This window comes from Danio rerio, chromosome 19 (assembly GCF_052040795.2).
Source record: "Danio rerio strain M-AB ecotype USA chromosome 19, GRCz13ab, whole genome shotgun sequence".
Classification (NCBI taxonomy): domain Eukaryota; kingdom Metazoa; phylum Chordata; class Actinopteri; order Cypriniformes; family Danionidae; genus Danio; species Danio rerio.
This window is the reverse complement of record NC_141039.2, coordinates 31,528,867-31,544,800: the sequence shown is the minus strand read 5'-3', so window position 1 is coordinate 31,544,800 and position 15,934 is coordinate 31,528,867. Positions and strand designations below refer to the sequence as shown.

Genomic DNA, 15,934 nt, shown 5'->3' with positions numbered 1-15,934 from the left:
TTAAATTAATATTTTTAATAGGAAGCTCTACAATGCTATATTTGTGCATTTACATTAGATTAGTCAGTACTGAAGCCAAATCTGAAGCTTATTTAGCAAAATAACTGACGATAACTGTCCAAAAAACCAGTACACCTAAATTCATATATTATAGAAAAATAATCAATTTAAATTGCAATTTAAAAAAAAAAAAAGAGGAAAAATGAAGAGAAGCAAAAATGCAAAAAATTAGTTGAAATTTTGTAGGTTGTAGTTTTATTTGCAACATTTAGCTTGAGTTTTATTACATTATCTTTTAATTTCTAAATATGTTTGGTGATTAAAGTATTTTTACTAAATATATCTGTTTAATAAATCTGTTTTATTAAATGCCCCAAAATACATAGCCTATATTCACTGAGAAATGGATAACAATACTATACTTAACTTAACTATACTTAACAATACTTAACATGCTGTCCATATTAAAACTAAAACAGAACGAAAGTGTCTAGGCCTAGTAGGAGTTATGATCTAAATCAATTATCTTTAATTTATAGCATAAGTACCTATTAATAAAGCATTTTAATTGCTCTGGTAGGATACTTTTAATATCATTTTTATTTTTTGTAAATTATGAACATTCGCTAAAGCTTTTAGTGTTAAAAAGAAAAATCCAACACCACCCACAGACTCTTACTCATCAGATGTGGTTTAAAGTGGACAAAAGAGACACATTTAAACCCTAAGTGTGAATGGTAATGCGTCTCAATTGTCTACTTGTAATTGGATCGATGACAATACCTCTTAATACCAGGTGCGAGCAGGGCCTTAGATGCTTTTTTATATACACAAATCAAATCAAGCAAGCTAAATAATGAATCATCAAAGAGGACAGTTCTAGCACAACTTAAACTCAAGGCTACAGTGCAGCTTCGCATCCTGTTCTTGTCGGCCTATAATTGATATGTTATTATTTGTGGCAGAATCACAGCGCAATCCATCATTATATATATACGTTTTGCCTTTCCTTCTTCGACAACGTCCCATCCATCACTAGCACTGTGCCATGCTGTCTTCAACTCTCTGAATCCTCTCATTTGTGCACAGGTGTGATCGCTCTGTTCTGCCGCCAGTATGACATCATCAAAGACAACGAGCCCAACAATAACAAGGACAAAGCCAAGAACTCTTCAGAGTGCAGTACCCCAGAGCACCCTACAGGGGGACTACTGCGCAGCAAGGTCTAATTACGCCTTCCCCTGTCGGCAATAATAGGCTTCAGCCTCAGGACAGGTATGTTTGCTTGTTTGTCTGCTTGCGTGAGTGAAGTTTAGTAGGTTTTAAAATACATTTCACTGTTTTTTGATGCACCTATGTAGATATATTTACCTATGTGGATATTTTGGAGCGTACAGCTAATATATAAATATCCGATTATTCTTTAAAGTTATTAATCAACTTTTAGGTCGATATTTTCTGAGCCTGGTTGCAAAACAAAATCTAAAAGAATACAGTGGACACATTTATCTTTAAACCTAACCTCAAAGAAAATAAGTACCTATTTATTTATACCAAATTATTTATCTAGATGTGCATACAATGCATGCACCAGTGACTTCATGACTTTGTCGCTAAATTTAGCGACTTTTCAGACCCCCTAGCGACAAATTTTCAAAAAGTGACTAGTGACAGCACTTCTCAATGTGCTGCGGGCGATGCCGTCGACCCCTCCCCTGCCTCAATGCACTGACATGCGGCCCAGTCCTCATACAGCAGTCTCTCTCACTTGCAGCCTGAAAGCAGACCACTCCTCTGCATACCAACAGCAAACGATTTAGCACCGGCAGTGTGAGGTATTTTCATTGTACAGTCAAACCGATCTGCTTTTCTTTTATTTTAACAATTTAAAATGATAGTTTATTCTTTTCTTGTTCACAATCACAGATATTTTAGTGAGAGTTTCAGAACTTGTCTGGGAGATTACTGCAAATTCACTACACATCTATACTGATATACTGTATTCACACAGCAATACATTTAGTTAAATTGACATGCATACATAAAGTGTAGTGCAAATATAAATATCCCTTTATTAACCATAGGCTATTAAACAAATAGAAACGGTAGAACGTGATGACGTCAGCAATATACAAAATGACGTATGATGTAATCTAGCAACTTTTCGGGCAGAGCTCAGCAGCTTTTCATTGAAAATAGTTGGCAACAGTGCCATGCACAACTCACAAATGTGCCACAAGGAGTCAATTCTGAACCAGACTGTTAACCAGACAGTTTCCATATTGAGTGTTTTATGTTTATGTATGCATTTACATCACTTTGGAAGCTTGATTTCTGTTCTGAAAACTTTTGATGTTAAAAATGTAACTTATTTAACAAATGTAACATTTATTGTAGTGGTGTTGAACACACTGGTCTCACGGTTTGGTTCAGTTATGATTATCATGCCATAGTTTCAGTTCACTTCGATATCCCGGTGCATCAGGATGCAATGATGATGCTTTCCATGTACAATTTTATAGTTTACTTCACAGCACATGAATTCTTGTATAAAATGTACAAATAAATGTATATATTATTTGTAATACAACTTTGTCCTTTAATATAAGCAAATTTAAGAACTGTATCTTTAATGTTACCTGTTTAAAGAGAACACTTTTTTTATGTATTAATCAAAATTCAAGTACATGCACAGAACAAGAGCATTTAAAGAAAATAAACAAACGTAAATATTATCCCGCTTGCTTTTTGAGCGTTGTTGAGTGAGTTTTTACACCGATTTGATTGGTCACACGCTGAATTCAATTCAATTCAATTCAGCTTTATTTGTATAGCGCTTTTACAATGTAGATTGTGTCAAAGCAGCTTCACATAAATGGTCATAGTAACTGGAACAGTGTAGTTCAGTTTTTAGTGTTTAAGTTCAGTTCAGTTCAGAACAGAAAGGACTCTAATTGGCTCAAATGCTCTGGCTCTTTTCACCAATGAGTGACACTGATAAACGACAATGGCGAACACAGCTGATCCATGACAGATGAGGTGGAGAAAACTCTGCAGACAGGCTTATTTGTGTGAATCCACGAGTATTGCTGTAACAGCCGAGAGGAGAGGAAAAGTTACCTCACACCGGCAGGTCAAATGTCCACAGTGAGAGAGAGAAATGGAGTTTACAGCTTTCATTTTCCCTACAGCAGTGAAATAGGGGCTTTAACTGTAACTTTCAGTATCAGAGAAAGACTGTTCAGTGAACTCACACAGAGTGAATTGTGCACATTTCTGTGTGTTTTTTTAAGCAGTTGGAGTGTTTTAATTACTCGTGGTTGCCTCCCTCACCATAGTATGCTACCGCAATATAACGCATATGAGATGAAGGACGTCAGTACGCAATAACCAGTTAGGATATATTACTGAATATATATCGAATAAACTGATACAGAATTATCTGTGTCTGCATTGTGGTGCACCTAAGCAACAATTAATTTTGTCACCCCTAATTTATTGGCATTTTTAGTAGTTTAAAATGTCTTTGAGTAAGCCTAAATAACAGAAGGTTCACAGACAATTTGTTTGTTTTGAACAATTAAATGAGAGAATAAAAGTCACTTTTCAACATCAAAAGTTGTCATTGCTAAGACCAATTCCCCATAACCCAATTTGAAATCATAAACAAACAATGAATGAATCAAACCACAGCAAACTGTTAATGTGTATGCTAATATATGCACAAAAGCTGTGTTAGCATACTCACTTTTGACCATTAGATTTTTTATATTCATATATTTTAAGGTTTAGTTTACACACAAATGCAACTTGTTAATTACTCACCCTCCAATGTCGCTCCAATCGCTGAGACCTTTACTTGTCTTCAGAACACAAATTAAGATATTTCAGATGAAATCCGAAAGCTCTCTCCTTCACCAACTGTCATGAGATGTTTAAAGTCAAAAAACATTGTAACTTCAGTTGTTCAACTGCAACTGTGCATTCACACTGCAGGGGGCGAGAGCGTCAAAGTAGTCGGAAGTCATTCATTTTCAATAGTAGCTGGCGGCAAGAAGCGGCGCATTTTAGATGGTTTGGGCATCGAAGAGAGTTTAAATCAAGTCAACTCTATGATAACGAGCTATGATGTGGTTTGGCGGCAAGCAAAATGTAGGAGGTATACCGCTTGAGAGGATTCCAGAGAACACTCTCCTATAAACTTTGGTTCCAACCAGAATTGTTTCCAAGGGTTTGATTATTGCAATAGTCGGATATCCAATTATTAACGAAGTTTCTTTGTTTGCTTACATCAGTAGTTCTCAAGTCCGGTCCTCTGGCCCATTTTGTATGTCTCTCTAATTTGACACACAAGGATCAGTTCATGGATCTCTGATAACGAGCTGATAATCTGAATCAGGTGTGTTAAGTAAAGAAGACATACAAAATGAGCAGGGCAAATTAAGAACCACTGGCTTACAGGGAGATACATTTTAAAAGTGTCTTATGTGCATTAACGCTATATATTTAAAAAATAAAAATCTTATGCGGGAATCTCATGCTAACTATAAAGACAAAAGTGCAAAACACTATTGCTGCTTCAGAACATTTCAGACATAAGAATATAATGCATAAGCGGAGCAAAGCCACACCACACACACCACAACTTGATCTTCCATAATTAAATTTACTTAATAAAAGGTGCTCAACATTTTCCCTGTAAAAAGTGTGTTTTTATTCAGGAATCAAAGTAATTAGTTGATATGCTGCAACGGCTCCTTTAAATACGAGATCAATGTAGCGAACTTTGATGCCGACATAGCCTTTAAGACTGGCAGGGCGGCCAGAGCAAACTTTGACGCTCTCGCCAGCGATGGTGTGAACTCACAGTAATCATACAAACCTTCATGTAGAGATGCAACGATTACAGATTTTAGTTGTACGATTATAGTCTGAGGAATAATCACGGTTATTATGCATCGATTAATCTCAAAGCACTACCAGTTTAGAAAAATCACATTTGTAATTTGTGAAAGTGTTATTTATTGCTGCTCAGTAACCAAATAATAGAGCACACAATATTAATAAAAACAAACAATAGTCCATTTCTCTTTGGATTTAAAAATAAGTGAATAAAAAGTTTTTGGCATTTAAACAAAAGTAATAATTTCCCACTCAAAACAAATGACAGAACAATGAATAAATCAATCAACAAAAATAAGAATCAAAAAATAGTATGTGTCTAATGTAAATCTAAGCATAAGATAAATATTTCTCTTGTAAAGAGTCGATGGCTGCTGAACCTCTGTCTGAAAGGCCCTTTTGATTAAACTTTATTATGAACTTGTTTGGTGTTTTCCTTTTGTATTTTTTTCTCTTTGGAATAGAAATGTGCATATTCCATAGCCTACAAAGTATGAAGTTGAATGGTCAGTTTTTGTCACGTAATTGTCATGTAACTCGCGGTTTGTGCACATCACTCTCATTGCATACAAGAAAAGAAATAACGAATTTGTGCGTGCAAAATACATGACATGGTAACAGCCCAAAGTTAATTGCCTCCGCCATAGTTAATCCAGTGTGCATGCGTATTAAGCCTGGTTTATACTCGACGCGTCCGCTTGTTCGCTTGAGTGCGCGAATGTGACGTCATCACGGAGTTTGCGGAGGTTCGCTTTGGGTGGGATGATTTCAGCTGGCGGTGCATAGGGCATTTTTTAAAACTTGAGCAAACAGTGTGCGCAGCACTGCAACTGTATTGAGTTAAATATGAAACACTTTGAAGAGATTTTACCTGAAACAGTACAACAGTACACACATCTTTATGACCCGTGATCAGAGAGATAACCAGACAATCAATAATTATTGGCTAGAAACTGCAATTCCAGTCATGGAAAAGAAGAAAGTTTTTGTTAAAAGGTTTGAAAAACCTGAAGAATAAGTTTATTAAAACCAAGAGAAGCCATGGCAAAATGTGCACAATTACAGACTATGTTTTTCCACCAGTTATAGGTTTTGCACTGATGTATTTAGTTTAATTTTGTATTTAAAACTATTTAATATTTACAAAACTAAATGAAGTCACAAAATTATTTTTTGATAAGTGGAAAGGAACATATACTGATGCCCTGTTTCTCTGGGCTTGGTGATAATGATCTGTAATGTTGGACCATCACTGCCTTTTTAGCATAGTAAGAGGACAGAAACTAGCCAGACAGTAATGTGTGAATTGTAGAGCGGGCTAAATCTAAAAAAACACTCCAAGTATTTTTTAGTAAGTGTGTTTTTTTTTTGCTTTTATTTTTGCAATAATAAAACATCTATTTGTAAAGCAACTCATGTTTTGTTGTCATTAATATTTTAATAAATTGTAATAGGTATAACTGTTCGAGATATAAACAAAAGCAAGTGATGACCAATAATTATTTGCTGGAAATAGCAACAGCAGTGGAAAAGGAGAAAAGTTTATGTTAAAAAGTTTAGAAAAACCTGAAGGATAAGCTAGTTAATGCCAAAAGAGGCCATGACAAAAGTGGAGAGGTACACTGAGTATGTTTTTCCACCAGTCATAGGTTTTACACTGATGAATATATTTGTGGCTTGGGCTAAATGTAAAAAAAAAAAAAAAAAAAACATCAGTTTTTTTTTTTTTTTTTGTAAGTGTACTTTTTTTGTCTCATTTTACCAGTAAAAAAATGGTCTAATAATGTTGTCAATGACAAATGGCAAGCGTATGTCTCAAACATAATAATTCAACTTTAGAATTATGAATTTTCTGATGTCATCACTTTACTGTGAATTACCAATATTTAAAGTCTGTTCAAGTCACCGTTCCATGTCTATACAAAATTTTGCATTTTAACCAACAATAGACCTACACATAGGTCTAATATTATTATTGTTCTACCATATGTTTGAGAATAACAATAGCTTACACATATTAACCTTTATTTTACCTATACAGAATCGTGAAAAAATTGTGATCTTGATTATAAGCAAAAAAAAAATAAATAATTGTGATTCTCATTTTAGCCAGAATTGTGCAGCCCTACTCGCACATAACCTCATGAGAAAGCATGCATCATGAACAGTAAAGAATCGTGAGAATAATAGGAAAGCCTTCCTCATGCCCAGGGCCAGACAGAATCTGCAGACATTTTTTGCAATTTCTGTGATGATATTTGTAAAAAAAAATAAATAAATAAAAAAAATCTGCGGATTTATGCAGAATTATTTTGGGAGTATTTTAACTAAAAACTTTAATATTTGAAATAAAAAATGAATAACTTTTTAATAACTTTAATGTTTACAAAGCAAATCCATCTAGATCAATGTATTTGGTAAACAAAGCAAGTCTCTGATATAATATCTCTACTAAAAGACAGAAAATATTACTTTACAAACTGTATTGTAAATAAATCAAATGAACACTTTCATATTATTCAATAATATTACTGAAATCATTTAAAAAACTGAATAAATATCAATTTACACACATTTATACAAGAAAATAAATAGACTACATGATAACCTAAAAATCTGCAGAAATCTGTGGATTTCTGTGTGTGCAGATTCCGTGTGGGCCTAGTCATGCTTTTGTGTCACACCTTAAGTATATATTATGTATATACACCTTAAAATGCCGCATACATAGTCAGCTCTCTAGGTTTTGGAACAGAGCATGTTTATTGATTCCATTGACTGACAATAAAACACACTCAATGTCCCACACTAAAACTTCCACTCTTCTTTTGCTGCCTAGTAAGCACTACTCTTATCTCCTTGAGGAAATGCACTTTGTTCTTTTAACTTCTCCTTTTTTTTATCTTCCCAAAGTGCTCCGAGACAAAACAAGTAAGCCATCAATTCACAGTTGTGAAGCCCACCGCTCATCCTCGACCAAAACAACCTTTTAAGTATTCCCATCGATCAACATCAACTCTTTGGTGCTTGTCAGTTTGGGACATTGACACAAACTTAAGGACGAAAAATGGACAGGACGGTTCCGAAAACTGCAACGCTGGAAGTTTCAGCTGTTTAAAGAGAGAGAGAGTCGCTGAGCTTCGATGTACAAGACTCGAAACCGGCTGTGAGCTGGAAGAGCAGAGACGCCGAGCCACCAGGAGTGTTCCTATTTGACACACAGAGATAAGGAGAAAACCAACCTGCCTCCCCAAATAAACCAGAACCGTGTGCTGTGTAAGAGAAAGGATAAGTGTTTTTTTCCAAACTCACCGCCATTATCAGCGCTGTTCCAGCATCAGGTCTCAGACTTCACCATCTCTCAACGTTTGTTCTCCGATTCTTCTCTTCACACCTCCAGTTGCTTTCAATCCTCCATTATCCTCCCTCCAGCAGCCAATCACGGACCCTCTAGATCATTTGATGTGGTTTAATTGGTGCAGTTGGATCTTTCTTCTCAGCACTCTTGCTCTCAGGGCATTCAGGAAAACAAAACTAAACGATGGACCACATAGGCCGCGTTGTGTTCATTCATCTGTGGCCAAATCACAACCGAACGGCGACTGAAGAAGAAGAAGAGCTCCATATTATAATAGTGATAGAAAACCTATTTAACCGCTTGTGTGTCTCAAGTAAATCAACAGCTTGCTGTGTCTAATGAGCACATTTCTGTACAGTGATGGTTATTTTGGTCCTCACATGATATTCATTAGCATATTCGTCATGAGTATGGCTATTTACCGCTTTTACATGGCGCTGTGATATAGAGTTGGGTGCCTTTTTTTCTACAGGCTCTTTTTCCCCTGATTACTTTCCCTTTAATATGTTTAGTCTTAGAGGCGTTTACACGACAATGTTTTCGACTAAAACTCTTGGTAGTTCATATTTGCTTAACAATGGCCTGAAAATGTTAAACTTTCAAAATGGGTTTCAAAGTGCAAGTTTTTGAAACTGACTTTTGTGGTCTCTTAACCAAATTAACATTAGTGAACTACTGGAGGATGTGTGCACAGAAGCTTAGTGATATCGCCCTCGACTGGCCTGGCATACATAATTCAGTGTTTTTTTTTTTTACTGATTTCTTTACTTTTTGACAAATTTACAGAAATATTTCACCCTCATATTCTTAAGGCACACTAAATCTAAAATTTTCGTCTGTATTTTTGCACGCTAAAACATAAATTTGACCTCATGTTGTGTGAACCGTATTGACACACTGCCTCCAAAACTTTCGTCTGTCATAAATTCGAACTAGGTTTGATTTCTGTCGCTTTTCGCATCCAAAAGAATCCTTTGAGAGGTGTTTTGACAGTTCAGAGCCACTGTACAAGCGAAAAGCTAAATACAGAATGTCGTCATTTGAGCCGCAGATAACTTTATGACAAACACAGCGCATAAAATAAAGACAAAATGTGGCAGACAGCTGACTGGATGTTTGGTGTGTGTGTGTGTCCATACATTTGACGTACTGCCCATAAACATTATAATAGAAAGCATGGTCCACTTTTGGTCAGTTGCTTTGACACATCATCTATTTTAATGTCTATAAGTACTGCAAGTCTCCGTTTAAGATTTGTTTATGTACGTGAATGTGCATCAAAAGCAATGTATCAAAACTCCAGTGATTTCCTGGAGTGAACTTTGCATGTCGAGATAATTGTATTGCAGCTCTGACGAGGAGGAGAACTCCCCTTCCTCTCTATGTAGGCTCTATGTTCACAATATGTTGCATATTTCTTTTTCTTTTTTGGAGAAGAGAGGAGAACAAAGTATCACTGCTTAAACTGACTCCGAAATGTTTTTGCAGAATGCATTATTTAATACACACCAAACTCAGTGTGCAAGGTTTGTTTACGTGACAAATTTTTTGCATATGACTATGAAATAAACACATACGACAATTTTGGACTTCAGTGTGCAAAGACCTTTACTGTGAATAATTTGACTGTGAAATTTGATAATTTCTTAAAAAAAAAATAATAATTTATATATATATATATATATATATATATATATATATATATATATATATATATATATATATATATATATATATATGTATATATATATATACATATATATATATATATATATATATATATATATATATATATATATATGTACATATATATATATATATATATATATATATATATATATATATATATTAATTAATTAAAATCAAATCCATTCTCAATCCAAAAATGGAGTCCATTCTCGATTGATAAGTCCTGTCGTTAATTTGTTTTCTTTGAAAAAATTATGGAGCTCACAAAGGACAGCAAACTGTAGTCATGAAGTACAAACATTAATCAAGTAAGCAAATTTTTCCAATGCATACAAATAATTTCTTCATTTGTATCTAAAATTTCTGTCATTTTAAAAAAAAATTTTTAGTCAGGGATTTTATTTTAATTAAATTACTATTTATAGGCCCGGTTTCACAGACAGGGCTTAGACTATAGCCAGGTTTAGGCCATAGTTCAATTAGGACATTTAAGTATTTTTTATAAACATGCTTACGAAAAAAAATAAAAAAATAAATAAACATTACTGGTGTGCATCATGGGACAAAACAAAGGCACTGATATATTTAAAAATCAATCAGTGCAATTTTATTTCAGTTGAAACAGTTCAGACTTACATTTTAGTCTAGGACTAGGATTATGCCTTGTCTGTGAAACCAGGGGTTATTGTCAAAATTTTAGGTTAAAAAAAGTTATAATATTTATTTTTAAAATGCCTTCTAATGTTCTAATTAATAAATGACAACTTGATAAAAAATATAATAATTCAACCAAATATTTTATGTATGATCATTGGATTGCTCGCCAAGCAAGCTATAAGTAAACCACAAGGCAAAGTGTTTTACTGTAAAAGTGTTCATTTGCCCCACTACAATATTTTGACATCACACGAGTATACTCGACAACCAAAAAGACAATGCCAAACTACAGGACCATGTGTGCGCAGATATGTAGTGTTTCTTTATAAAATGACATCGCCACCAACTGGCCTGGCATGCATATTACAGCATTTTTATTAGTTTCCGTAGAAACAACTCATCTCTTTGAATGAGGATTGTTTTAACAACTTTCTTGTTTGTATGCAAAACACCAAAAACAATTGAAAGTATTTCTCCTAATTATGCCATTGTCGTGTAAACACCCTATGACACATTTTAACAAGTTCAGAAATCTACACAAGTACGAACCCAACAGTCAGACAGTCTTGATGGGTAAGGGGTAATGTCCCTATCAGCTAGTCTCTCGGGCAAACTCACTACGTCCTCTGGTGTCAGGAAAGAAGAATTATGGCAATGCAGGTCAGAGGTCTAGAATACATTGATTCCCTCAGCCGCTGCTCATTTGGGACCCTACACGATCATGATGAGTTCAATACGACGACACTAGACTTTAATGAGGTCATGAGACTTGTATGCATTTCCCAAGGACGTGCATTAAACTGTTAGCATTTGATCTAAGAACAAAAACTCCCATTAACCTTATATACAAAAAAAATATAAGAACACAATAAGCGGTGGTATTGATATAGAAATACGGTATTTACTTTTAAGTTTGGATAGCCATTCATTCTCAGGCAAAAGCATTCATTGTTGGGATGAATGGCATCATTAATCAAGCGTTGGATTTCTGAACAGTTAAACGTTGTGCATTGGTGACTGTTGCCCCCTCGGACTGTTCTCTCGTCTATGAAATGTCCGCGCCTTCATTTTTCATTCTTGCCAGAGGAGGAAAAGCGTATATTTCTTCTTTAATGACTGCTAATTAACCTTGGCCATGGGGAAAGAAGCTCAGACGGACTGCTGGGTGAAAAATGGCTCATATCAATATTCTGTCGGAGAGGCTTTACGCAGGACTGGCTGAAACCAGAGAGAACCGGCGATGAGTTTCGTGGTCAGAGACGGACTGAGCTTTTGTGTCCTGGATTAACTGGAAGCACTTTCATTATGATTATTGATATATTTCATGTAAAGTGCGACACCGGGTTGTGGAATAGTGTGACATTTACTGTTTGCTTTTTCATGTTTTATGGGAATGTCTGATTTTAAATGAAGTGAAGAACGATTCAAATTCTTCTCTAAAAGATTTTTTTTAAATAATAATTTTCATCTGTCATGCAGGAAACAGAAAATGAAGTCAATGCACTATTGGGCATTTTGGCACATTTTAAAAGAACTTTTTAAAGTGCAGGTCTTGGTCATATTTTAACCCAAATTCTACTAAACTAAAAATAAATGTAAAAAGAAGAAACCCTTTTGTGAATAAACTTTTCAAACTTCAAAAAAAAAGTTTTAAATTAGAATTTTGAATATGATCTTTAATTTTAAAATGCAATTTATTTATTCTTAACTTTTTATTTTCATAATTCTTCTTGAAAATTAAACACTTTAACATTACAATTACTTTCATTTAGATGCATTTTTATTTCTTTATTATTGTTTAACTTGACTCTAATCCTGCTTTGTAGTTTTGGTCGTTCATGTACATGGAAACATGGGGCCTGAAAATGCAAGCTTTAGAAAATGGCTTTTGAAATGTACAATGAAAATGACAAAAAAAAAAAAAAAAAAAAAAAAAAAAACCCTTTGGATATGTGCGCTGTCAAGTGCTTTTTTACAAAAGTGACATCGCCACCTACTGACTTGGCATAGCATTAGTCATTAATGTCCTTTTTGAAGCGCAGGTCTGGGTCATATTTTAACCCAAATTCTACTAAACTAAAAATAAATGTAAAAAATTGTAACCCTCTCGAGAATAAACGTATTAAAACTATATATGAAATTATATATGAAATCTGATGTTTAACTTTTTTTTTTATTGAACATCTTTATTTTTAAAATGTAATTTATTTATTCTCAACGTTTTATGTTATTCTTTTTGAAAGTTAAAGAATTTGACAATACAATTACTTTCATTTGGATGTATTTTTAGTACTTTATTATTATTAACCTTGACCCTAATCCCATTTTTGTCATTCATGTACATGGAAACATGGGGCCTGAAAATGCAAGCTTTAAAAAAATGGCTTTTGAAATGTACAATGAAAATGACAAAACATATACAGAGGTCTGTCACGATATCTATTTTTTATGTGGTACAATATATTGCACCAAAATATATTAGGATAAACGATGTTGTCTATTAAGACCTTTTAATGCCACTCATTATATAATGCAGGAATGACAATAGAAAATCATCACAATGCAAGTACACTCTTCTAAAAAACAAATAACATTTTATTCTTAAGAATATTTAATTTAATTTTAGTCATTTTAACAATTTAATAATCACGCATTGGAATCAGAATGTGATAATGCATATCCTAAATAAATAATAAACGTTAACCAAAAAAAGTGAAGGGTAAAAAGTAACAGAGGCTGCGATATCTGCTACCAGATCTATTTTCAGTTGTCAGCCACCCACATGAAAATATACTATTGTAATTTACAGTTTAAACTAGAGTGTTTTTTTTTTAACCATACTGACACTAACATCTCCAATCGAGATGTTGCACAATTAGCTTAAAACTGGTTTTTATGTATGGGCGATATATATTGCATCAGCAAAAATGATTGAGGTCATGTCCGTGTGTTGTGCGATATAGTAGCGATAAAGTCGATACAGTAGATTGATTATTGTGACAGGCCTACATATACAAGTACTTAACAACCAAAAAACAACTAAAGTGGATCATACGTGTACACAGTCAAGTGCTTCTTTACAAATGTGACATCGCCATCTACTGTCCTGGCATAGCATTAGTCATTAATGTCTTTTTTGAAGAGCAGGTCTAGGTCATTTTTTAACCCAAATTAACCCACAATTAAAAAAATATATATAATGCTAGTTTGTTCTAAGGGACCGATCACACCGAATGCCTCTTTACATTCTAAAAATGTGAGGCGCACCTCACTGCATTTTTTGTTGTCAAGAAAAAAAGAAGAGATGTGCGCGTTTTTTATGTTGCTTGGTAACGACTAAATCAGCTGGGTATTTTGCGAGAGTGTTGCTGTTGATATTAATACAACTCTAATATCGAATAATATTGTGATATTCAAGATTTGTGATGTCATACAGCTCTGGATAACTTAGAACAGCAACCAAAAGTCTTTCCTATGTCTTGACAACATAAACACTGCTGGCACCTCAACGGAAATCCAGCCTCTGCTTTCATTGGATTGGAAAATGAAACAGATGCGAGTGATGTAACATGCTTTTTCCGCTCAGAGTTGACTTTTTTCAACTTAGAGCACACGCCGTGCAACGGCAAAAATGCGAGGCGCAGCAGGCGGTAAAATTGCGAGGCGTGCAGGGCACTTAATCGGCGCGCAAAACGCTCACGGCTGTTAGTTAACCCTTAAAAAGAGGCGCCTCTCAACGCATAAATCGCGTTTGGTGTGATCAGCCCCTAAGCCAGAATTTGGTCAAATAAGCCCGACGAAATAGTTTTAAAAAGCATCATTTAAATTTAATTTAAAAAACAAGTTCTCCCAACATTGAGTTTATCCGGATTTGACCTAAGTTTGGTTTTTAAAAACCCAAGGATTATTTAGAGTGTAAACCAAGAAAAAAAAAGAAAAATATTTGAATATTTATTTTGATTTTAAAATATTTAACATAGGTTTATGTAAAAATTGAGCACATTGAAAACAAAGATTATATGATTATATGTAATCATTAATAAATCATTAAATCAGTGTTTCTCAACCACGTTCCTGGAGGTCCACCAACACTACATGTTTTGGATGTCTCCTTTTCACACCTATTGCAGGTCTTTTAGTTTCTGTTTACGAGCTGATGATCTGAATCAGGTGTGTTCGGTTAGGAGACAAGGAAAATGTGCAGAGTTGGTGGTCCTCCAGGAAGGTGGTTGAGAAACACTGCATCTTAAAAGAAAGTCCACAATGCTCTCCACAAAATTCTAAACTTTTTAAACACTGATAATTGGGTCTTGACCATGAACATGATATCAATATTGACTGAAGTGATTATGCTTAAAAATAATTGAAACTGAAATAATATTTCACATATTTATTATTATTTCATTCATAATTTCAGTGGTTATTAAATAGGAGTTACTTAATGCAAAATAGAATTTCTTATTTTATATTATTTTGATTTTGGTCTGAATATGACCTGGAAACCTTTTGATTGGATTTACCCAGTGAGTTCTACATACAAACAGGATGTTTGTATAATATTACTCAATTCAGAACTCAGCTATTATCATACAAATCATCTCACATTGTTCTCCTACATAGTAAAAGCAGCAGTCACCTCTAATAGACTGTCATATGATCAACATTCACATGAGCAAATCAGAACGATTTATTCCCCTCCCACTATCCAAGCTTATCCTATTCTTTACCTCTAAAGTCCTCTCAAAGAGAATCTCCAAAGCCCGAGCAAAAAACATCTGGATTGAAGAGAGCAGCTCATTTGCTACTTATTGAAGAGAATAATTCTCCTGTTAGTGACACTTGAGAGAGCTTTTAGAGCCGGCACAGTTGGAGAGATTTAGCAAATGTAATCACATTTTGTGCTTCTGCGCTCGTGTCATCAGTTAGAAAAGCTGAACGGCCGTCTGATGTACACTAATGGGGCCTTTACACCATTTTTAAAAAAAACAAACAGAAATGTTTGTAACACATTTTGTACCGAAGCGGATTAGGGCCAAGCATTAATAATAATAATAAAATAAACCAAATTTTGACTCTATAATTTTTGTAAACTCTTAAAAACCAAACAAACAAAAAACACAACTTTGGATAGTCATATATAAATACTTGACAACCAAAAAACAACCAAAAGTGGACAATAGGATCATACGTGCACTGTCAAGAGCTTTTGGTTGGCATAGCATTAGTCATTTTCAGTGAGCAGGGCTTGTTTTGACAAAGTTTCACCCTTTGAGTTTTAATAAAATACTGTTGTGTAAACGCACTCTGAAACACACAAGCACATGAAAA

The 15,934-nt window shown here is 34.3% G+C and overlaps 1 protein-coding gene across 7 annotated transcripts in view; it reads left to right on the top strand.

The window, feature by feature from the left end:
- fndc5b (fibronectin type III domain containing 5b) overlaps positions 1-9,849 on the top strand; it is a 60,935-nt gene extending 51,086 nt beyond the window's left edge. For 6 of the 7 annotated variants that reach the window (XR_015515923.1, XM_087294466.1, XM_087294467.1 and 3 more), the window contains 2 exons: positions 1,090-1,275; positions 7,816-9,849. Coding sequence is in view for 5 of the 7 variants with exons in the window: in XM_087294466.1 (XP_087150592.1) it covers positions 1,090-1,229 (140 nt within the window). In the remaining 2 variants the exon portion in view is untranslated. Of the gene's footprint in view, positions 1-1,089; positions 3,293-3,338; positions 7,165-7,815 lie in introns of those variants that run through there. The other variant, XR_015515922.1, reaches the window with a different exon arrangement.
- Positions 9,850-15,934: the final 6,085 nt, after the last annotated feature.